Raw genomic sequence first — 23,687 nt, forward strand, 5'->3', positions numbered from 1 at the left:
TTTCTCTACGCTTGTTCATCAAACTACACATTTAAAAAAAAGGAATTAAAGACAATGTTCATACTCAAATAGTTTATTTTAAAATTACAATAATTCACAGTTCATTGAAGATTTCCAGTATACCACTGAGTGTTTTATCTACATAATGACTCATTTGGATTAATATGACATGCAAAATCTTTGTAATAGGAGACTTACCAATGAGTATTTTGGTTTTCTGTTGGTAGGTAAGAAATGTCCTGCATTTGTGTAACAAATGTCCTAAGATGGGGGCAAAACATCAGTTTGTACTGTACACAGGACCTTTTCATATATATATATATCTGGATAGCCTTGGGCCAGCTGCTTTAAAAAGGGAGGATATGGATTAAATTTCTAACCTGTCACGGTTTCTCAATTCAATGAGCAATGGCTTTGGGTAACACTACCATTAGAAACATACTACAGTGCACTGGACACTTCAAATTACTGGTAAATAAAATGATTGATCAAACTCTGAATCCAATACTTGGACTTACAGTGGTAGTAAAAAGAAAATGCATTGTGTAAAATAGAAAATAGGAAATGTCTATCACACACACTATTACCATATGTAAACAAAGCTAATAACAGAACAAATATATCACACACACAGAGATACAAAGCAAACAAATTGGAATCTCTATTTGAGCTTCAGCCTTCTGAATTTGCATAATGTAACCTCAGTCTCTGGTGAAGTAGACGCGCATTAAGATTTGGGGATGCAATTACAAAACCACTTGGAAAAAAAAAAATCAGGACACATTTAAAATCAAGATTTAAGGGAATTAGGTTATTTATTTTAAGTAGGTTTTCATGTCATGATAGATTAAAAGTGTCCATTTTGTTTGTCAGTATAATACAATATAAATCTAATCTTGTAAATGTAGTGTATTAACAAACAAAACAGTAACGCAAGCTAAGTCTTAATGTACTTCCTATCACATTCAGTGTTGTTACGCAGGATATTTCCTTGGTATAAGTTTTAAATAAATACAATTTAGAGCATGTAGTCAACTTGCAACACGTCACAAAAATGTAATCCTTGTTCTTGATTGGACAGCACAGTTTTGTTACAATCTATACAGTATTGCACACATTTTACTTCAACTCACATTTCAAACTCAGGTTTCTAGTACCTGCTGCATCCACTCAAAAGGCCTCTGGTTGCACAATACTGAGCGGGATTCGGGGTGTACAGCTATATTTGATAACAAACCATTAGATATTGAGGGCTACAATGTGTTACCATTTAAATACATATAATAATACTTATCAAAATAACATTTAAACTTCCATAAATGTGGCAGGGAAATGTCAATATCAAATGTAATTTCAAACTATGTACACTACCGGTCAAATATTCTAGGACACCTAATCATTCAAGGGTTTTTCTTTATTTTTACCATTTTCTACATTGTAGAATAATAGTGAAGACATCACAACTATGAAATAACACATATGGAATCATGTAGTAACCCCCAAAGTGTTAAACAATATTTGAGATTCTTCAAAGTAGCCACCCTTTGCCTTGATGACAGCTTTGCACACTCTTGGCATTCTCTCAACCAGCTTCACCTGGAATGATTTTCCAACAGTCTTGAAGGAGTTCCCACATATGCTGAGCATTTGTTGGCTGCTTTTCTTTCACTCTGCGGTGAAACTCATCCCAAACCATCTCAATTTGTTTGAGGTTGTGGGATTGTGGAGGCCAGGTCATCTGATACAGCACTCCATCACTCTCCTTTTTGGTCAAATAGCCCTTACACAGCCTGGAGGTTTGTTGGGTCATTGTCCTGTTGAAAAAATGAAATTATAGATGGGATGGTGCATCACTGCAGAATGCTGTGGGAGCCATGCTGGTTAAGTGGGGCTTGAATTCTAAATAAATCAGACAGTGTCACCTGCAAAGCACTCCCACACCATAACACCTCCTCCATCATGCGTTATGGTGGGAAATACACATGCTGAGATCATTCATTCACCCATGTCACAAAGACAAGGTGGTTGGAACTAAAATTCTCCAATTTGGACTCCAGACCAAAGGACCAATTTCCACCGGTCTAATGTCCATTTGTTTCTTGGCCCAAGCAAGTCTCTTATTATTAGTGTTCTTTAGTAGTGGTTTCTTTGCAGCAATTCGACCATGAAAGGCCTGATTCAGTCTCCTCTGAACAGCTGATGTATCTGTTACTTGAACTCAGAAGCATTTATTTGGGCTGCAATTTCTTAGGCTAGTAACTAATGAACTTATCCTCTGCAGTGAGCCAACTCTGGGTCTTACATTCCTTTGGTGGTCCTCATGAGCCATAGTGCTTGATGATTGAGACTGCAGTTGAAGAAACTTTCAAAGTTCTTGACATTTTCCAGATTACTTTCAAACACGAAGGTCAGTCAATGATGGACTGTTGTTTCTCTTTGCTTATTTGAGCTGTTCTTGCCATAATATGAACTTGCTCTTTTACCAAATAGGCCCACCTTCTGTATTACACCCCCCCGCCACAACACAACTGATTGTCTCAAATGCATTAAGGAAAGATATTCCACAAATTAACAAGGCACACCTGTTCATTGAAATGCATTCCAGGTGACTACCTCGTGAAGCTGGTTGAGAGAAAGTGTCAAGAGTGTACAACACTCAAGGCAAAGGGTGGCTATTTGAAGAATCTTAAATATATTTTGATTTGTTTAACACATGATTCCATGTGTGTTACATCATAGTTGATGTGTTCACCATTATTCTACACTGTAGAAAATAGTACAAATGATATATATATATATATATATATATATATATTTTCTGATGTAATAGAAATGTAATGTAATATTCATGTAACAATGTTGACTGCCAACTTATACAGTACATACCACAATCATGATTGCCTTTAATAACTGCAGTCTTGTTCAACTGATTTCAAATACCTACTTCAATATATTGAGAGTACATGTGTGTAACACACCGAAACCAACAACTACTGTGAACTAGTCCAGTCACAGCTAGCCCAAGTTCAAACACTGCTCTATGCTGCACAAAACTTAAAAAAATACATCACTTTCTCTTTGGAAGAGCGGGTATGGGAGTGCCATCTGAAAATGTTTTTCCTTTTCTTTAACTAGGCAAGTCAGTTAAGAACAAATTCTTATTTACAATGAGGACCTAGGAACAGTAGGTTAACTGCCTTGTTCGGGGGCAGAACGACAGATTTGTACCTTGTCAACTCGGGGATTCGAGAGAATTTACGCAGCAGGGTGGGAGATTTAAGGTAGCAAGTTAGGAGCCTGAGGAAAAGGGGTTAGCGAAAATGCTTTCCTAACCTGGTACGAAAATCACTTTAGAGTGTGTCCCTTCTCAACACAGAGGTTGAAACATTCATAACCGATGGGCACTACAACGTACAGATTCATTTGCAATCTTGGGGGGGGGGGAATAGCGATATTACTGTGCAACGTATATGTTAACGCCGACATCATGGTTTATTTTAAGTATGAGGAGACTGGAAATCTGAAGACACGTTGCGTTAACCGAGTAGGCATGAGTAAATTAGTACTCCAACGGACGTAAAAGCTCAATCTTTAACCAGAGATCACTTTTTTCCTCCAAATAGCCCACCTTAAAACTATTTGGTGGAATGTGCTTTGTGGCTGCCCAAACGGGCAAGTGACATTTTGTCTTTAGACAACGTTCAAATTTGCCTCGACTCTTGTGTTCCATATGAACATGTGCATTTGCTGGGAACAACAAAAAAGAAACCAAGCGTCACACCTCCAAATCCCCTTTCCCCTCCATGTCTCATTCACGCAATTGCGTTCTGACCGATGCCTCCACACAAGTGCAGCGTGCGCACACAAGCTCCCGTTAGGCCTACAGAAACAAATGCCTACACACACACACACACACACACACGTACGTATCTAACGCATTGGATACGCAAGCTACATTCCATGCCAAATGATGACGGTTACAAATTCAAAAATGGTCTGGTTGATTGAAGTAGGAAAATGTGTTCCAGCAACAAGCTGCAGTTTTGGAATAATTGTGTCCTGACTATACTATTTCCGCTAAAGTTACTTTGCGAACTGTTTGTGCCATTTAGCCTGGGCTAACCAATTCTAGAACCCTCCTAAACATACAGGTTCCACACTTAACATATGCAAAAACATTAGTTTGATAAAGACAAAGAGCGTATTTTCATCTGAATAAATAAGTATATGCCTACTCAAAACAGTTGTGGCCATAATTCATCACCGTGCAGTGTTCAATGTGAAAGTGTTCATCCACTTAGAAAACGTTTCAAATGATCACTGATGATAACTGTTCAATATCACTTTGCACTGGCAACTTTTCTTCATTTGGAAAAATATTCTGTTCCATTTTATTCTGTTATATTACATCATGTTTGTTTTTTTAACTATGTAATAGGCGTTTTGACTGTGATAAGGGCTCGGGAAATAAGAGCGTATTGTCTACTAAATTAACAAAAGGCTAAGCCATTGAACAGCCACAGGGTTCTACAAGCAAGCGCCACTGCTGTTACTGCCTTTTTGAAGATTGTGTTCCATAATATAACCAGTTGATATCACGGCTTCAATAAATTCATTTTAAAATGGCACTTGCAATTTTGTTTTAATATATATTTTTGGGCAATTAGGATTATTTGAGTACTCGGGGGGGGGGGGGGGGGTCCACGAACATTAAACAATTGGAAAATGCCCATCCCTATAAGATGCACATTAAACCGATCATGTTCACCGTTTCAAACATTATCTTCCGCGCTGCATAGGAGTGGGAATCGTCTTTCTTTGTCCTTTTAGTGCAATGAACTTCTTTAAAACAAGAGGTGTTGTGCCTGAATTCGACCCAAAGCCTACAAGGAAGTCTGCAGTGTTGAAAGCGGTTGTATGAAACCAACCAGTACATCAAGCAAACCTCGCAAACTCTTAATTTCTATTCAGTTCGATTCACCAAAAGTTCAGCGTCTGAACTGTGCGTTAGCCTCTCAACAAGGACTCCCCAAAATATCTTCAGACAAACGCATCTGACCAGGGGTGTATTCAGAGTTAAAACATTCAGAACGTTGCAGATAAAAATGTAATGGATAAAGATGACATAATTCCCTATTCTAAATAAGAGAATCATATCGGTGTCTTTTTTGTATTTTTTTTTTACTGTAACCTCCTGAAGAGGCTCTACATCTACAGGCTTGTTTGTGATGTCACCTATGGGGACCTACAGTACCAACACATACCATCCAATCCTCTCAACCCAACAGTAATCTCATTCTGCATCTGATGACAGTCAGTGCCATAACGCTTCCTTCCCATTAACATGTGAGTAGAGTGAATCTATATTGCAGATGCCAGCTCATTCATTCAAATGTGAGAAGTGTAATGTGAAAGGGACTCATATGGCTAAAATGTATACAATGTAAAAATCTCTACTTATTTTGCTTGATATGATAACAGACATGAAAATACAAGAGGACTGACAGATGTTTAAAAAAAAAGGCACACAGATGTGCTTTAGTTGTGATTACTAAACTGCAAATGACCAAGTATCAAAAGTTGTGCAGGTTTAAAGCCATACTCTGAAGAGCCACAAAAGGTATGTAGAACTTTTGTAACATGTTAAAATAATGAGAAGACCAGCATGACCACCAAATCCGAAGGTTTAAAACACATTTGGTTCCAGCATCGTTTTCTGTACGGACAGCACATTTTTATTGTAAACATTTAGTAAAAAAAAGGTTTCCGCTTAGGAATGTACTGCATTAGTTTTAAAACAAACAAGCACGCATACACACAATCACACTCACGCAAACAAACACGCATACACACAATCACACACGTACTAGGTAAAGTTTCTAAGGGGGCTGGTGATCAAGTGCTATTTCCTTGTTCTTGTTCAAATAACAGCATGGCAAGCTGGGAACGGGATCCGAGGCCATCCAGGTTGCTCTGGACACACCTGTGGTAGATGTCCTCACTGAGCTGCGGGTTACAGGCCTGGTAGCGGTACTTCTGGTGCAGAGCCGGCTCCACAGCCCTGAACACATGCAGGATGGAGTACTTGACAAACATGTCGTAGATATCCAAGGTCTCCACGATCTCCTCGTTCTCCTGCACGTCGGAGGCCATGCGTGTGCGCGTCACCATGTAGTCGGAGTTGTAGAAGCACGCCTCCTCGAAAGAATTGCGGTCGAAGTGTCCGGCGTCCTTAACCAGGTCTAGTGTGGGTGGGGGCTCCTGGTTGTGGAAGGCAATGTCTGGGTTGTAGTCCTGGAAGTGGATTGGGAAGAATACCTGCCAGTTGTTGATGGAGTTCATGCGGCAACGGTTGAGGAACTCGGAGTTGACGTTGGTGTTGACGTTGGTGATGAAGAACAGAGTGTCTACTGGGTGCTTCTTGGAAATGATGTCCATGAATTTGATTTGAGAAGGGGTTTCTGTCTTGACACTTATCCACAGGATCTTCACTGCCGGATACTTTCGTTCGTATGCATTGATCTGCACTTTAACATCGGTAAATATGTCATTCTGGTTGACCTGCTGGGCCTCGAATGGGTCGTAGATAAACAGTAAAGTCAAGATGGCGTTTTCACTGGTCTCAAACAAATTTGTGGCAAACACTTCTAGAAAATGGTTGACGGCACCCCGTTCCTGAAAAGTCAACGGTAAGATGATATGAACCCTGGTGGCCTCTGTGACATAAGGCATGGGGATGATCTCGATGCGACTCAGAGGACGCACCAGGTGGACCCTCTTGGTGATGGAGCGACTGCGGCCCTTCTGGTTGACTACCTCCAGCTGCAGGTCCAGTGTGTACTCCATGCCCCGAGTGGGGTCAAAGCGGCGGTAGCCGTTGATCAGCTGCTGCTTCTTCAGGTGGAGGACAGGCTTGTACTTCTTGTTCAGCTCCCCCATGGCTATCTCGATGACGTCGGCCACGTCCAACCGATCAATGCCACGCAGTTCACACTTGGGGGAGCCGTCAATGCATGAATACACCTGCTCCTCTGTGAAGTAGTCCCATCGGAGGACCTCAAAACGAGACTTGGGCTCAAACGTAGGATTGATCCCAATGGGCCACTGGGCGCTCCGGTTGCCATCAAAAGCCACTTTGCTCACATTCTTTATCTCTGCCTGTGGACACATGAGATGTACAGATAAAAAAAATTACCTCTAAAGTCAAACTGACAGTGGTACTGTACTGCTACAATTGAAGAGATTCTCCAGTACTTTGGTATATGTTTTAGCCAGTAGTTCTGAAAGTAGTGCTCACGAGCCAAAAGTGGTGTCAGAAAATTGCATACTACGTCACATGCAGATATTTGCACATCATCTCTCTCTCTCTGCTGTGTGTACATCTTGTTAGCCGTCACTCAAATGGCGAGGGGCTGAATCTCATTGGCATGAACTCAAATTGCTAGGGAGCTGGCCCACGTTGGGAACATTTCTGGGAAAATGGCACCGCAAGGCTTCCAGAAAACTTTCAAACTAGGGAATTCTGCATGAATGAACTACACATCAACTCATCCAGCCCAAAGCAGGAGGTTTAAAAAATACTAGTTGGCAAAGTTCCCAAGCATATCTTTAAAAGCCCCTTATGTCCAACCAAGAGAACAGTCATTCACAAAACAAATATTCAACTGAAATAAGCCTTCAGCACTTGATGTTAAATGAAAACAGACAGGGGAGACTGACTACGCCGGTGTTCACTGAACAAAGGATGTTCTGTGGTGTTCAGGATCAGATCGTTTACCTGCAGCTTCTCGATCTCATCGTATGTCCTCTGAAGTTCTATTTCAGTGAAGTGTTTGTGTAGTCTGTACATCTGCTCAGGGTCAGATACCGGGTGGACAGTCAAGGCATTCTTAAACTGCACATTCTCCACCTTACTCGGATCCGAGTTCTTGCCCATCTCGTAATGGAAGTAATGCAGCCCCTGGAAAAAAATAAATAAAAGTATGTATAGTGCCAGCCAAAGGTTTGGACACACCTACTCATTCCAGCGTTTTTATTTTTACTATTTTCTACGTATAGTGAAGACATCACAACTATGAAATAACACATGGAATCATGTAGTAACACTTTTTTTTGGTTACCTTGTCACAAAACAACAGATTGGTTCAAACGCATTAAGGAAAGAAATTCCACAAATTAACTTAAGGCACACCTGTTAATTGAAATGCATTCCAGGTGACTACCTCAGGTTGAGAGAATGCCAAGTGTGCAAAGCTGTCATTAAGGAAAGGCAAATAATTTAAGACTTTTTGGGGTTACTACATGATTCCATGTGTAATTTCATAGTTGATGTCTTCACTATTATTCTACAATGTAGAAAATAGTAAAAATCAAGAAACCCTGGAATGAGTAGGTGTCCAAACTTTTGACTGGTACTGTACATTTAGCAAAGTGGTAACATGGGAAATTGGGTGAAAAACAAAACAGAAGACTGAGTTAAGGCTCTGGGTTCAATTTCATCAAATCTAAGGCAAATGGTAGCGCTGTCAATAGTGCTATATTCTTGCTATTTTCACAGCTGGAATTATGGCCGCATTGGCATGAAAGAAAGGTTTTGATGAATAAATAAGTTGTAGGTGGAGGCTTGACCCCTCACTGGCCAATCAGAACCTGCTACATGGCTAAATATGTGGTTACTTCAAGTTGTGCATTTACAGCCTTATGTATTGCATTGTCATCAACACTGATTTGAATGTTAGTTTGTTATAGCCTACTTTGTTAAATAGCCAACAGAAACAAAATGTATGCAGGTGTAACAGTGTAGGTTCCGTCCCTCTCTTCGCCCCAACCCGGGCTCGAACCAGGGACCCTTGCACACATCAACAACTGACACCCCACGAAGCATCGTTACCCATCGCGCCACAAAAGCCACGGCCCTTGTCGCACAAGGGGAAACCCTACTTCAAGTCTCAGAGCGAGTGATGTCACCGATAGAAACGCTATTAGCGCGCACCACCGCTAACTAGCTAGCCATTTCACATCGGTTATATAGGCATGTCCCATATTTGCTAAACATGTTGAACATGTTTGCAAGGCACATTGTTCTAAAAAGTAATTGCACGGCTTCAATATGAAAATGTATTGTTTACCATAGCATTTTTCATTGATATACGAGCTAGGCCAACTGTACATTTGCATTATGTCTGCCATGTTTGAACGATGGACATGCCAAACATTGTCAATAAGCAAGATTAATGTCACTATTGATACGGCTTAAAAAGCAAGTGAATGATTATAAAATCAAAACAACTTGTTTTAAATAGACTGTCTAAATATACTTACAGCCATAATAATGGCTCCCTGTGAGGACATAATAGTGAGGCAACGTAGACTACAGAGGGCTTTACGCACTTCCAAACTTTTTCATAGGAGATCCAAACAAAGATCCAAATTCAATATTTAGAGGGGGTAATGTTTTTTATATTTTTTAAATATATAAATATGAGGGTCACCGACCGGCACCGTCTCATTTCTGACGGTCATATGGACACATGTACATAGGTTTTACGCAAGTCCAAAATATGAAATGGGAGCTGGCTAAAATAATGTTAAAAATGATGCACTGTTTTGCTGCTCCCAAATTTGATCTTTTAGGAAACCTTTGGGTGATTAAGGTTTATTTCAAAGCAGTCTCACTAGCAAAACTTTTATTGATAGTCTGCTACCAAAAAACTGCCTTCTGAGGGGGAGGGGAGGCTATGCTTGGTTTTTAATCAACTTAAAACAAGAAAAAAAATGTAAAAATGTTTCTAAATGCCAGGGTTACCGGCGCAAAAATGCAAATTTGCCCTCGTTAATGGAGCGTATGGGCACTGTGCGTCACGGCTGAATAAGCTTGCGCTCCCGCTCTCAAAATCCATGTCATTACCAACCATGTTACCGCGAAGACCTGCTTTTCGTTGGTCTTAAATCTCACCATTTGTGCTCCATGAAAATGTTAATTTTTGAAGACACAAGTCAAATATGGCTACCCCTCCCACCTTAGCGCAAGCGAGCTGATGTTAGACAGATAAATTGCCAAACCTCACGCATGCCGAAATTGCCAACTAACGTGCGTTTGACACTTGCGCCTCCTTAGTGAAAGCTGGAAATAGAGCCCTGTGTATTATTTACTAGTGACGGTTGAAAGCTGATAGAATTGTTTACTTGAAAATGGATTGGAAGCTTTCCTATCTATTTGGATGGAGTAAATTAATGTAGGGGAGATATGGGGTGCTTTCAAAGAGAAGGTATGAAAAAAAAAAAACGAAGAGAATGTGTCAGACGGTGAATCAGTTTTAGTTCACCTAAGGCTATTAGTTATCTTTCCTTACTAAAACAGCATTTCAGAGAGATAGTGGCGGTTCATCAGGGCTAAAATGGCTATCAAACATTGGTCCTCTGACATGTTTTAGAAAAACTTTCCTTAATGGCTGTTTCACTAGCAGTTTCCAAAACACATGAACCCTTATAGCCCATATCGTCTCTGTACTAAGAGTTCCAACAACCATTGTATTACAGATCCTAACAACATGTAAGAGTAAAGCGCTTTAGATTGCATTTTTTTTTTCTTCAATTAATGAAATATAATACACATAGCCCACTGGTTCAAATGCTCTGCAAGACCCTCCAGCGGGTGGTGAAGACAGACCAGTACGTCACTGGGACAGTACTTCCACCCATCCAGGACATCTACTCAAAACAATGCCTAAGGAAGGCACGCAGCATCAAGGACCCCACACATCAGATGTATTGGAGCATGAGGTCTGATAGTTTCTGTTGGCATCTACCAGCCTTTAGACTGCTGAACACTTGAACTGGACTGACCACCTGCTCTAATTGCACCCCCATTTTCCCCTTCCCCAATACAAGTGTAAATATTGTCCTAAAAAAAAAAAAGGGGAAAAAAAGTTCCTTCCTGTATTATACTTATGCTAAAATGTTTTCTATTCTTCTGCCATTTTACTTTATGCTCGTATTCTTTTACTATTTCTTATTGCTGTTGCATTGTCGAGAAGGAACCTGCAAGTAAACATTTCGTTGGACGATGTATACCTTGCCTATCCCGTACGTATGGCTAATACAACTTCTGTCCAAACAATTAAATGTTTAACAAACTTTTCGAAATGGCTTCATAGGAAAAACACTACTGGAATGTATGGCGTCAACAACCTATTAGGAATCAGCGTACGAACACCTAAATTACCATAAGTAATAAGACCACTTTAAGATGCACTATGCAGAAATCGCACCGTCATTTCCAGGTTGCTTAAAAGTCTACTGTATGTTCGTCTAATTTCAGTTTGTGACAAAACAAGTATAGTGTACAGTAGATAATCATTGTACCATCTAAACCGCTGGTGAAATATTTCCCATGAAAAAAAACAAAAAACGTAAGCATATAGAACAGATCCACCGCTTCTTAGACTTGCTTTCGATGAGCATGACAGATCTATTACTCACATTTCTATGTGAATTTTGGTGCAGCTTTAATCTAAAGAGACAACCAGACAACCATTTAGGATAAACAGAGTAAGCACCTTAAGAAGTTAACCAATTAGGAAGAAAGCATTTATCCAATCTGATCAAGCTACTAAAATAACGAAATCGCATGAACAGAGGTCACCAACCATCGGACTGGAAAATGAATTGCAAAGGTCTAAAGAATCACTGCCACTGCTACACAACTGATAACTGTATTTGTAGCAGTTATGTGGAATGTGAGTTGTACTTCCACATAACACTCTCCCATGTTTTTTCATCTGACTTTTCCCCTACTTCTCCTTTCTCCCTCCCGGAGTTGTGCTGTCCCTGAGGCAAGATGACCACGCAGCAGTGAAACAGGCCCTCCGTTTCTGTTCCAATACAGACTCTTAAACAAGATGGTTTCCTGCTCAAATGCCAGACCACAGGAGAGAAAAAAAATGGAAGCCTAATTAAAGAGGGTATAGAATGTAACATGCCACAGAAAAAAAGTTCAGGCAGACTCAAACTGTCTTGATTTAACTGCTCATTATGTAAAAAAAAGGTACTTCTAAAATAGTATTGCGGTAGAATGGTGTATAACTGGTGATATTGTTGGAACAAATTCAGGTGTAATGTGCAAGCAGCCACACTATGGGCCAAAAAGGGTAACATTTACAAACAGATTAAATCAATGTAGTTATCTAAGGTGCACAGTCTTTAAACTGTCACTTGGACAAGCAGTGTGACTGTGACAGGGCTCCACTGGGGCCCTGACTGTCAGTGCAGAACAGGAGAAGCAAAGCTCCCCGTCACAGCAGAGGGGACAAGTACCCTCAGGGGCCACAGTGTGAAGACAGGCAATTCTGTCTCTACAGAGAATGCAGTGCTAAAACACTGATGGTGTTTAACTATGTTTTAGCACTAATATGGTGCAACATGCTTTATTCTATAGATGTCACTAGTATACACTTTAATGAGACTACTTTTTAACTACAGATGTAGTTTGGAAAGAAAGTGTTCTAACGTGAGGCTGGTGGATCTTGAAAGATGGCTCTTATATTTTGATGTTGTAGTATATGGCCTTCAATTTTTACTATATGGTGTGTGTGTGTGTGTGTGTGTGTGTGTGTGTGTGTGTGTGTGTGTGTGTGTGTGTGTGTGTCAAGCGTTTACGGAGCAGGAACCAGCCGACTACACTGACAGATAATGAGTCAAGTTTATGAGGCTTCATAAAAATCATCATCTTTTTGGGGGAGATGCCAGTGAAAGGCAGTTGTAGTTTCTATTCAGAGCAGACCTGGGCCAAATACACATGTTCAATTCTTGAACGTCCACTTTTGTGACTATATATTGTTTCTATTGTACTGGACGAACTAAATCAAGCGCAGCGCAAGTATTTTACATATGTATTCAACACAGGTCTGGTTTGGTGACACAAGAAACATTCACTTACTGGGAAACACTTGGGAATGCTTATTCAGGCACAGATTAAGCCTAGTCGGGGCCTAAAAATCCCCCCACTGAATAGAGAATCTTTTAAACATGCTTCTTATTCTAGGACTAGGCCTAATCTATTTCTGGGAAACAGTCTTTTGGACAAAGGGATCATAAACCCATGGAACAGAACTCTCTTCACGGAACTCGTCTGTACAAGACAGTAGCAATACATAGCCTACCTCATGCTCATCCACACAGTTGGTGTTGGCATAATCAATGATGCATCTGCCCAGCCACTCGTCAGGCCTGGCGCTCAGGATATCATTCCTGCAGTTCTCCAGGAAGGGTTTGAGTCGGAGCAGCAGGGTACGGGACAGGAGGTATCCGAACCCACCGTAGCAGTACCTCCCCTCCATCTCCCCACCTATAAACTCCTCAGGGCTGCCCATGTAAAGCTCCCGGTCTATGCTCAGGTGAGCCACCAGCTGTTTGATCCGGTCTGCCTCTGTGTAGGTGTCGTCCTGGGCCAGATAGAACCAGTCATACTCGTGGACATAGTGCTCCAAGATGTACTTGATGGTCTGGAAAATGTTCCATATGAGCCTCTCGTCCCCATGGGTGACCACGAACATGCCGCGGGGCACTTTGCGGTTGCGCATGCCGGTGAAGAAGACCACAGTGTCCAGGTGGTGGCTGATGGTGCGGTTCACGGCAACTCCCAATGTGTTGATGGTGCTTTTGGATGTCAGGATCCCTACAAAGAGGTGCTCCCGGATCCCCAGCTCTGTACTGATGTACTTAGCCCTGGAAAGCATACACACTCATTAGAAAAAAAGAAGACGCAATCCTTAAATTGAAAACATTAAGTGTCATCCCCAAAACACAGTTTCAGGAAAAAAAAACTAAAGGGATGAGGCTGGAGAAATGGAACCTAGGCTATGGATGCAAGAACCGATCATCCATGATATCAAAATGTTATTAAAACAGCGGTCGTTTACATCTGCAAAACATAGGAGTGAACAAGTTTATTTTTTGGGTACGGCAGTTTGTACTAAGCTCATGAGGCATTTATGTTATATTCTTCAAGAATCAAATGGGTACATATCAATCCAAAAATGTATGTAGCAACTAAGGATCGCCACGTTAAGCAATTGCTGCTATTTTCCAATGGGAAAAGTTCAATCGAGAGAATCAAGTACACAAAAACATACTTTACGGAGATTTTGTACACATATTTAGAGTGCCTTGCAAAAGTATTCAGAAGCTTTGGATTTCTTCACATTGTGTGTTACAAAGTGAGATTACAATTGATTTGTCATTTGTTGGCAAAAATGTATAGAAATGTCCAAGTGGAAGGAAAAACTTGAACATTTAATAGATGAATAGGAATTAAATAGCAAATATATATAGTCGTTGCATAAGCATCCAGCTCCCTATTTCAATACATGTTAGAAACACATTTGGCATCGATTACAGCTGCGAGTCAACTTGGGTAAGTCTATACTGTATGGGCTTTGCACACCTGGATTGTACAATATTTGCCCATTATCATTTTCACAATTCTTCAAGCTGGCAGAACTTTGGGGATCATGGCTAGAAAGTCAATTTCAAGTCTTATCAAAGATTTTCAAGCAGATATACAGTCATGTGAAAAGTACACCCCCTAGAAAGTATATAAATATTTTTTTTTTACATATTTGGACACATGCATATTTGAGCTAAATTCCCACCACATTCATTGAAAGGTAACCCAATTTAACAAACCACACACAACAAAAATGTACTTTGATGTTACGCAATTAAAATAAACAAATGCATTTTCCTTATGCAGAAAGTTAGTACACCCCTACCATCATATAAAATGGCTAAAATTAGAACCAGGTGCACCAAAACAGGTGCAAATGATTAGAAAATCATTGGAGAGAAATTTAGGAGGTTCCAGCCTTCCATAAAGATTAGAAACTTGGTCTGGTTTGGTCTTAACCATATGGGTGTGTGGTAACACATCATGCCAAAAGCAAAAGACCTATACAAGGCCCTCAAAAATAATAATTATTAATGCCCATGAGTCTGGGGAGGGGTTATAAATCCATTTCCAAGCAATTTGAAGTACATCATTTCACTGTCCGACAGCTCATCTACAAATGGAGAAAACTCCAGACCACTGGCAATCTACCTAGGACATGTCATCCCACCAAATTCAGCCCAAGAGCTGACCGAAAGATGCTCATAGAAGTCTCTAAGAACCCCAGGGTAACATCAAGGGATCTACAGGCCTCTCTTGCCACAATCAATGTCGAAGTGCATGAGTCATCTGTCAGAAAGAGACTGCACAAACTTTGCCTACATGGGAGGTCAGGAAGGAAGAAGCCTCAAGACATGACTGACGTTTGCTAAACACCAAAACTACTGGAACAATGTGCTCTGGACAGATGAGGTAAAGGTGGAGTTGTTTGGCCACAATGCCAGACACCATGTTTGGCGAAAACGAAAGAACCTCATACCAACCGTAAAGCATGGAGGCGGTGGCATTATGGTTTGGGGGCTGCTTTGCTGCCTCAGGGCCTGGCCAACTTGCCATCATTGAGTTAACCATGAATTCTAGATTGTACCAGAGAATTCTTGAGGAGAATGTTGGGCTATTGTCAAAAAGCTGAAGCTGAACCGAACATGGATCTTGCAACAGGACAATGATCCAAAACACAGAAGCAAAGCTATAACAGAATAACTCAAAAAGAAGAAATGAAGGGTTATGGAATGGCAGAGTTAAAGTCCAGATCTCAATCCTATCGAAATGCTGTAGGGGGACTTGAAGCGGGCCATGCATGCAAGAAAGCCCTCGAACATGACAGTTGAAGCAGTACTGTAAAGAGTGGACAAAAAAATCCTCCCAGTCAATGTAAGAGACTGATAGACAGTTAAAAGAAACAGCTACATTAAGTTATTTCAGCCAAAGGGGGAAACAAGCTATTGAAGCTAGGAGTGTACATTTGTTGATTTTTGATGAAAAATGATTCCAAACTATAATCTTTCACTGTATTTTATTAAATTAGGTTACCTTTATCTGTCAATCGTGTTGAAGTGAAGATTACATATTCATCTGTCCAAATATGTCAAAAATAAATGTAGGGGGTGTGCCTACTTTTTCACATGACTTAGTCAAAACCGTAACTTGGCCACTCAGGAACATTCGCTGTCGTCTTGGAAATTCCAGTGTAGATATGGCCTTGTGTTGTAGGTGATTGTCCTGCTGAAAGGTACATTTTTCTCCCAGTCTCTGGTGTAAAGCAGACTGAACCAGGTTTTCATGTAGGATTTAGCCTGTGCTTAGCTCCATCCCATTTATTTTTATCCTTTAAAAACTCCTCAGTATTTGCCAATGGCAAGCATACCCATTCCATGATGCAGCAACCACCATGCTCAAAAGGCAGTTCCTCTGATGTTCCAGATTTGCCCCAAACATAAGGCTTTGCATTTTGGCAAAAAAGTGTATTCCTTTGCAGGATTACTTTAGTGCCTCGTTGCATACAAGATGCAAGTTTTGGAATATTTAGGTCATTATTGTTGAGTCACTACAATGTTGTTGATTCATCCTCAGTTTTCTACCATCACAGACATCGAACTACGTAGCTGTTCTAAAATCACCAATGGCCTCATGGTAACATGCCTGAGCAGAAGGACGATTATCTTTGATGTGTCTGGGTGGTTTAATACATCAACCCCACACAATTATTAACTTGACCATGCTTAAGAGAGATATTCAATGTCTGATTTGTTATCGTTACCCATCTAACAATCACTGCCCTTCTTTATGAGGCTTATCAAAAGCTCCCGGGTCTTGGTAGTTAAATCGGTGCTTGAAATGCAATACTTCACTGAGGGACCATACAGATGAAGGGTTAATCATTCAAAAATCATTTCAACCTCTATCATTTCACACAGATTCCAAATTAGACTCCTGAACTAATTTAGGTTTGCCTAAACAAAGTGGGTGAATACTTATGTCACAACTATATTTTAGCTCTTGATGTATCATCAAAATGACAATTACATCCATTTTAATCCCACTTTGTAGCAAAATGTGAAGATATCCAAGGGGTCTGAATACTTTTGCAAGGCACTGTACGTATGGATTTCCAACATACGGTACCAGTCAAAAGTTTTAGAACACCTACTCATTCAAGGGTTTCTCTTTATTTCTACATTGTAGAATAATATTGAAGACGTCAACACTATGAAATAACACATATGGAAACATGTAGTAACCTAAAAAGTGTTAAACAAATCAAAATGTTATATTTGAGATTCTTCAAAGCAGCCACCCTTTGCCTTGACAGCTTTGCACACTCTTGGCATTCTCTCAACCAGCTTCATGAGGTAGTCACCTGGAAAGCATTTCAATTAACAGGTGTGCCTTCTTAAAATGTTAATTTGTGGAATGCATTTCCTTCTTAATGAGCCAATCAGTAGGGGTGGTATTCAGAAGATAGCCTTATTTGGTAAAAGACCAAGTCCATAAATTGGCAGAGAAATGACAGTCCATCATTACTTTAAGACATGAAGGTCAGTCAATACGGAACATGAACAACTTTGAAAGTTTCTTCAAGTGAAGTCGTAAAAAACCATCAAGCGCTATGATGAAACTGGCTCAAGCGAGGACCGCCACAGGACAGGAAGACCCAGAGTTACCTCTGTTGCAGAAGACAAGTTCATTACTGCACCTCAGATTGCAGCCCAAATAATTGCTTCAGAGTTCAAGTAACAGACAACTGTTTAAAGGACAGTGATGTATCAGATTACCTGGCCTCCACAATCCCCTGAACTCAATAAAATTGAGATGGTTTGGGACTGTTGGAAAAGCATTCCAGGTGAAGCTGGTTGAGAGAATGCCAAGAGTATATATGTATAGTAGTACCAGTCAAAGTTTTGGACACCTACTCATTCCAGGGTTTGTATTTTTACTATTTTATACATTGTAGAATAATAGTGAAGACATCAAAACTATGACATAACATATGGAATCATGTAGTAACCAAAAGAAGCATTAAACAAATCAAAATATGAGATTCTTCAAAGTAGCCACCCTTTTCCTTGACAGCTTTGCACACACTTCGTGTGCATGCTACACAATGTTAGGCAAGCACATGGCACCATATTAAATGCAATTCTCCAAATATTCTTTCACATACAGTAGGAAGACAACATCAATACAACTTTACAATCATTTATTATGGCCAAAAATTATATATACTCTGTTAGCTGGAGACTGAAGGCCACAGATAGGGTGAAGGTTGTAAAATTAGTGATATAGTTTCAGGAATGTTGGCCTTTCACAGATGTTTGTTTAGTGGGCATAATAACAGCAGACTCCAAGACGGATTGATTTCCAATGTAATGTTATATTGTTCATCAATTGCTATCTGGATGTTTAAGTGTGCGTGACATCTAGTAGGTCTATGAGTGGAAAAGAATGCCAAAAAAAGAACTGATGAAGAAAGAGGTGAAAACAACCACATGCCTAAATTAACGTAGGCTCGTAATATACCGCTGAAGGACAATTGGTAACATTGTAAGGAGTTTTCCTGGGAAAACTGGCAATGAAATATCCATTCTGAAAAAAGTTGTGGGGCAATAGCGTCACAGACAGTAGAAGTCAACTGGAAAAGATCCAAGTAGGCTACACTGTTGAAGCATGTTTATAATAACACATTTTACCTTTTCGGGTTTCAACCAACCCCTTTGAATACTTACCGAAAAAGTTGCTTCGTTTGGCTTTGTTGGACTGGTTTATATGGCACTATTCTTGGCTCAAAATCTTCCTCGGCATCCACAGTCGATATCGAATTGGGTCTCCTCGCTCCTTTTGAATTCCCATCTTGGGCCAAACGTATTTCTTCACCCGCTTTCCCGTCGAGGACACAAGGTTCCTCTACCCAACTCACACTAAGTAAACTTAAGGTAAATCCCAAAGAAACACCGATAATAACCGGCCCGATGGGCCTCAGCAGAGAAATAAACATTGCAAATCTCATTTTCAACGTTGACTATAGACTACGTCGGTCCTTTCGTCAGCCTACACCCCCCACCCTAATGTGTGACTCTTTGGGTAATTCTATACATCAATCCAAATAGAAAATATTAGCAGCTGGTCATATTTAAAAAGGACATCCTTCTCGACTAAAAAGATGTAGGCCTATGTAGCTTCTCCCTTGGAATTAACGCAGGATCCTTACGTGTCAGTGGTCTCTAGCTCCGCCCCAAATAAACCACCCAACGTCAGAAATACATCAGCGTAGTCGTTTCCAGCACTCTTTCCGTAGCCTTCTGAATCACAGACTTGGTCAAATAAAAACCCGCCGACCTCGCCCATGGCTAAATAGATCACAATACTGTGGCCTAGATAAATGTTGGTTTTAAAAAAAAAAAAAAAGGAGCTGTTTTTAAGTAAATCCTTGCTTCAGCTGAAAAGCCTATTTACAGAGGTGCGCTGGTCACACTAGAGGGCATCATAGAGTCACATTCAATCAAACACAAAGCCCAGATTTGCGGAGTTAAGACGAAATCAAATAATAATGATTCATGGTTGCTATGAATTCATGATACACGGTTAGTGTGTGAAATAAAACAAATATTCAGCTGCATGACTGTTCAAACATGCCCTACAAGAAGAATATTGTTTTTGTCTTCCCCCGTCAGAAAGGAATAAGGCAAATATAGACACACAAACAACATATAGGGGCATGGAAAGGATGTGGTTCTGTGACACAGGATAAGCTCATGGATCCAGAATAACACAGAATGTAATGGACTAGTAACAACAATAGCACAACCGGAGCAATAATAACACTCATAGCAAAGGACTATATAATAGGGCTAAATATGGAAGCATCTATCTGCAACTACAACCAACAGTAACAATAAACACACCAAGTTACAATAACAGTAACAAGTCACTACTGCACGCACAAGTCCACTCAGAGAAGAATTGAGGAGACTGTGGCCTGCAAAGTCTGAAGAGCTACCAGGTGTCCTGCCCCCTAATAACCTACCTGCCCTCTAATAACCTATTAGCAACCACCAATCAGGGCCAGGACACACAGGTCAGAGAGAGTTTGAGAGGCTGGTTTATAAGGTAGCCTAGACCCTCAGGCTCTGGGTCGTGGGGGATGGGGAGTGAAGTGTACAACTTGGGAGGTGCTGATAAAAGTCACCGGCCTATACATGAGCCTATACATGAATGGACCTTGTTAACCACTTGGTGCATTTGTTTTAGGATATAAGAAATGTGGGGTTTTGGGTTGTGCAAAATGATCTGCTTCACCCTCTCCCAATAGCTGTTTATGGTCCGCCTCTTGGCAAGAACCAACATGCGGCCAAATGCACCATGTCATTTGACACATATTTTCACTTTTTGCCCTTCACTTTCCCGTTGAAGCAGCAGATAGCAGGTAGTAACATTGGCTACTTTGCATACATGCATTGCTCATGAAGATTTCCAAATGCATCTGTGCATCTGTGCGGTATGCAAATTAAATCAAGAACATTTTCACGAGGCAGACGTGCACCAAATCACCGGAAGGTCAACCTATTTTGAGTGTTCCTTGCTATCGGGATCCTTGGGACGCCCTTACCCAATTGAATTTGAAATTGAAAATGGTTAAGGTAAGGGTTAAGGTTAGGGTTACGTAAGGGTTATGGTTATGGTTAAAGGCCCAATGCAGCCATTTTTATCTCAATATCAATATTTCTGGGTAACAATTAAGTACCTTACTGTGAATTTTCTCACTAAAAATATACAAAAATAGCTTTTTACTAGGACTGTCTGGGAGTCGTCTGAGTGGGGAGATGAAAACTGAAAAGTAGCTGTTATTGGCAGAGAGGTTTGAAACTCTCCTTCTTATTGGTCTATTAATACATTTTCTGCCTAGTGATGTCACCAGACAGGCCAAAACTCCATCCCACCAAAACAGGCAGACATTTCAGGCAGTCTTTTCAAACATCTCTTAAACTAAAAGGGCATCATACATTTCAAAATTGCACAGTATTATTCCAACCACATAGTGTGGAAATGCATATAAAATTCAGAAAATCATGTTTTTGACTGCAATGGGCCTTTAAGGTTTTTGTAAGGGTTAAGGCTAGGGTAAGGGTTTAGGGTAGGATTCTGAATAGGGAAAGGGAAATGGGGATACCTTATCAGTTGTACAACAGAATGTCTTCAACTGAAATGTGTCTTCTGGCACAAAAATATTTTGAGTAGGCTATCAGAGATACTCTATTTAATGTGCTTAGGCTCCTGAATGGCACAGCGGTCTAAGGCACTGCATCTCTGTGCTAGAGGTGTCACTACAAACCCTGGTTTGATCCCGGTCTGTATCACAACCAGCCGTGATCTAGAGTCCCATATTGGCCCAGTTCTTTGGCCCAGTTTTTTTCCGGGTTAGGGGAGGGTTGGGCCATGGCAGGCCTTCATTGTAAAATAACATTTTTTCTTAACTGACTTGCCTAGATAAAAAAAAGGTTAATTAAAATGATATATATATGGTCTTGATGGTCTTGTTTCCGCTCTAACAGTGGGAGTCGTTGCAAAGACAGGAAAAGGAGGTGAGATCAGGTGGGAATATTGTAGCCAATGAGAGGGCAGGTACTCGTGTGTGAACGACAGATACATCTCAGATATAAAGTAGTTTTTCTCAAAGTTGCCAAAATGCCACGTGCGTCCACTTATATCAGAATATTCGTAACAACCTAGATATATTACGGCACTTGTATTCGATCAAATAAGCCTCGTTTAGCAAATTAGCAATCACATATTTTTGTTGATCAAATCCGACACTCAAATACCTCCATGCAAAAAAATCCCCACATGGTCCGATTATCGCTATATTCTCGCGTGGATAGATTTGGACGGGAGTGGGGCTTCGCTTCGCCTCTGAGGCTACTCAACTATTCAACCTGCAGATGACCAAAGTCGCACTCGCAAGCAACGATCATCACATCAATTATGGTCCCCTGAACGGCCGCAGCAGTAGACTACTGGTTTTCATTCTGATTCAGACATGTGACACCAGAGATCGGTTCAGGGGGACGCAGAACGTTCAGAGTGATTAAATGTAGCATATTGAAAATTATTGTAGCAATCACATTATCTTTAATGTAGAATATTGTAATACTGCATGGAATCGTATAGTGTTTTAATAAGATCTCTATATAAGTTCATGGCACATTCATAAAATAATTTATGACATCAAAGCTCACCACAGAGTAGCCGAGGCTAGTCATGAATTCTTTCCTCTCTTCTCTCTGAAGCGTCCTTTACATATATTTCCACAATGTGGCGCTATATACTAATAAATCATATCTAATAAACCATATCAATGTTTTTCATATAGGAACATTTCTTCTCATTTTTTTTTTCATTCAATAGGCTATGATATGTAGCCTACAAATCAGACGAAACGAATAAAAGAAATATTTCCAAAGTAACAAGGCTTGACTATGTAGTGTACCTACTGTACATAACATCATGAGGTATCATAATGAACAATAATGTAGTGAAGGTAATGAAAAAGAAAAGTAATAAAGGATTTTTTTTTTCAAAAGTAAAGAAACTATTACCATCAATGTTGTTGTACATGCTAGAGAATGCATTTCTCCCATGGTTGCACACTGTGGCCGAAAATATTTTACTACAGTACATCTCATTGTGAGCACTGTGCATGAACTGAATTTATCATTCCAGTGATCAGTGTGTGGCCTGTTAACTTCTGATCACCTCCCTGCAAAATGTGCAACACAACAAAAGACCTCTAAGAGAGCATTCTCTCCCAGGAGAGATTCACTAGTAGTACATAAATACTTGTGTTTCCTTTGTAAGACACCGGCACTGTCGATGCAAGGCAGCACATGGAGACACATGTTCAGTGAACAAAAATTCAGAAGCACCTCCACTTATCTCCTTTTGTCTCTTTGTCTTTTAAACACAGGCCCAAGATAAGAACACGTCTGTAGTTCCATGGCTTCGTGTCAAATGACCCTGCCCAATAGGACAGATCTTGGTGATATAAAAGCAGCTGTGCATATAAATGATAGACACACTATCAGATAGTCACTATCTGAGAGACAGTGGGTCTCACTTTCACACAATTGATTGGACCAAACCTAATCTAATAAACAAAAGTTCAACTGTGATGTTTTTGGAGTATTAAAAGTGACGCACTTGGAAGATGCGAAAACTGCTGGAATTAATTCTGTTTTCAATAGGCTGGCCCGGTTCTAAGGGGACAATTTGCTGCTGAGGAGGTGATCTCATGATCAGTAAAAAATTTAACAAGTTTTTACAGTCAGAATGCGTAATCTGCGCGGGAATTAGGTTTGTGTTGAGGAAGCATGCGGTCTGGACTCACCGCAAAGGGTCATAGGTGACAGTGCAGACAAGTGACATTGATTTGTAGTTGTCAACACCAACTACAAATCCTTGCCTATGTGAGAATACAAGATAATACTTTTTTTTCTCTGAGCAATTTACTGTTTTCCTAAAAACATTTACACAATTTTGATGAAAATATTGCATCCGTCTCCCTCATTTGCTGTAGTCAGGGCATCATATCATATGACATAACACTATTTATTTTTCCAAACAGACGTAGTGTTTACAGATATGTGATTTCATGTGACAATATCAATGTTTTCTAATAAAATGTCCTTACCGGTTGTGAAGGAATTTCACAAACTTTACTTCTCAAGGGGATTCCCCAAAAAAATGA

General features: G+C 40.2%; 1 protein-coding gene across 1 annotated transcript; it reads right to left on the reverse strand.

Moving 5' to 3' along the window:
* Positions 1-57: 57 nt before the first annotated feature.
* LOC106586150 (chondroitin sulfate synthase 2) lies at positions 58-19,188 on the reverse strand. The gene is made up of 4 exons (XM_014173055.3): positions 18,673-19,188; positions 13,161-13,725; positions 7,778-7,960; positions 58-7,158 (listed from the first exon to the last, which is right to left on the reverse strand). Exons 1-4 carry the CDS (start codon positions 18,951-18,953, stop codon positions 5,896-5,898), a joined length of 2,292 nt encoding a protein of 763 aa, XP_014028530.1. The 5' UTR covers positions 18,954-19,188; the 3' UTR covers positions 58-5,895.
* Between the last annotated feature and the right edge of the window lie 4,499 nt (positions 19,189-23,687).

This window comes from Salmo salar, chromosome 25 (assembly GCF_965601325.2).
Source record: "Salmo salar chromosome 25, fSalSal1, whole genome shotgun sequence".
Taxonomy (NCBI): domain Eukaryota; kingdom Metazoa; phylum Chordata; class Actinopteri; order Salmoniformes; family Salmonidae; genus Salmo; species Salmo salar.

What these genes read in the sequence shown, in the direction of transcription:
- LOC106586150 (XM_014173055.3), bottom strand. Translation starts at nt 18,953, where the DNA reads ATGAGATTTGCAATGTTTATTTCTCTGCTGAGGCCCATCGGGCCGGTT. An exon ending in ACTGTGTGGATGAGCATGAG is followed by an intron (nt 7,961 to 13,160) that starts GTAGGCTATGTA and finishes ATTTTTTTCCAG; the next exon opens with GGGCTGCATTACTTCCATTA. An exon ending in ATGAGATCGAGAAGCTGCAG is followed by an intron (nt 7,159 to 7,777) that starts GTAAACGATCTG and finishes ATGTGTCCACAG; the next exon opens with GCAGAGATAAAGAATGTGAG.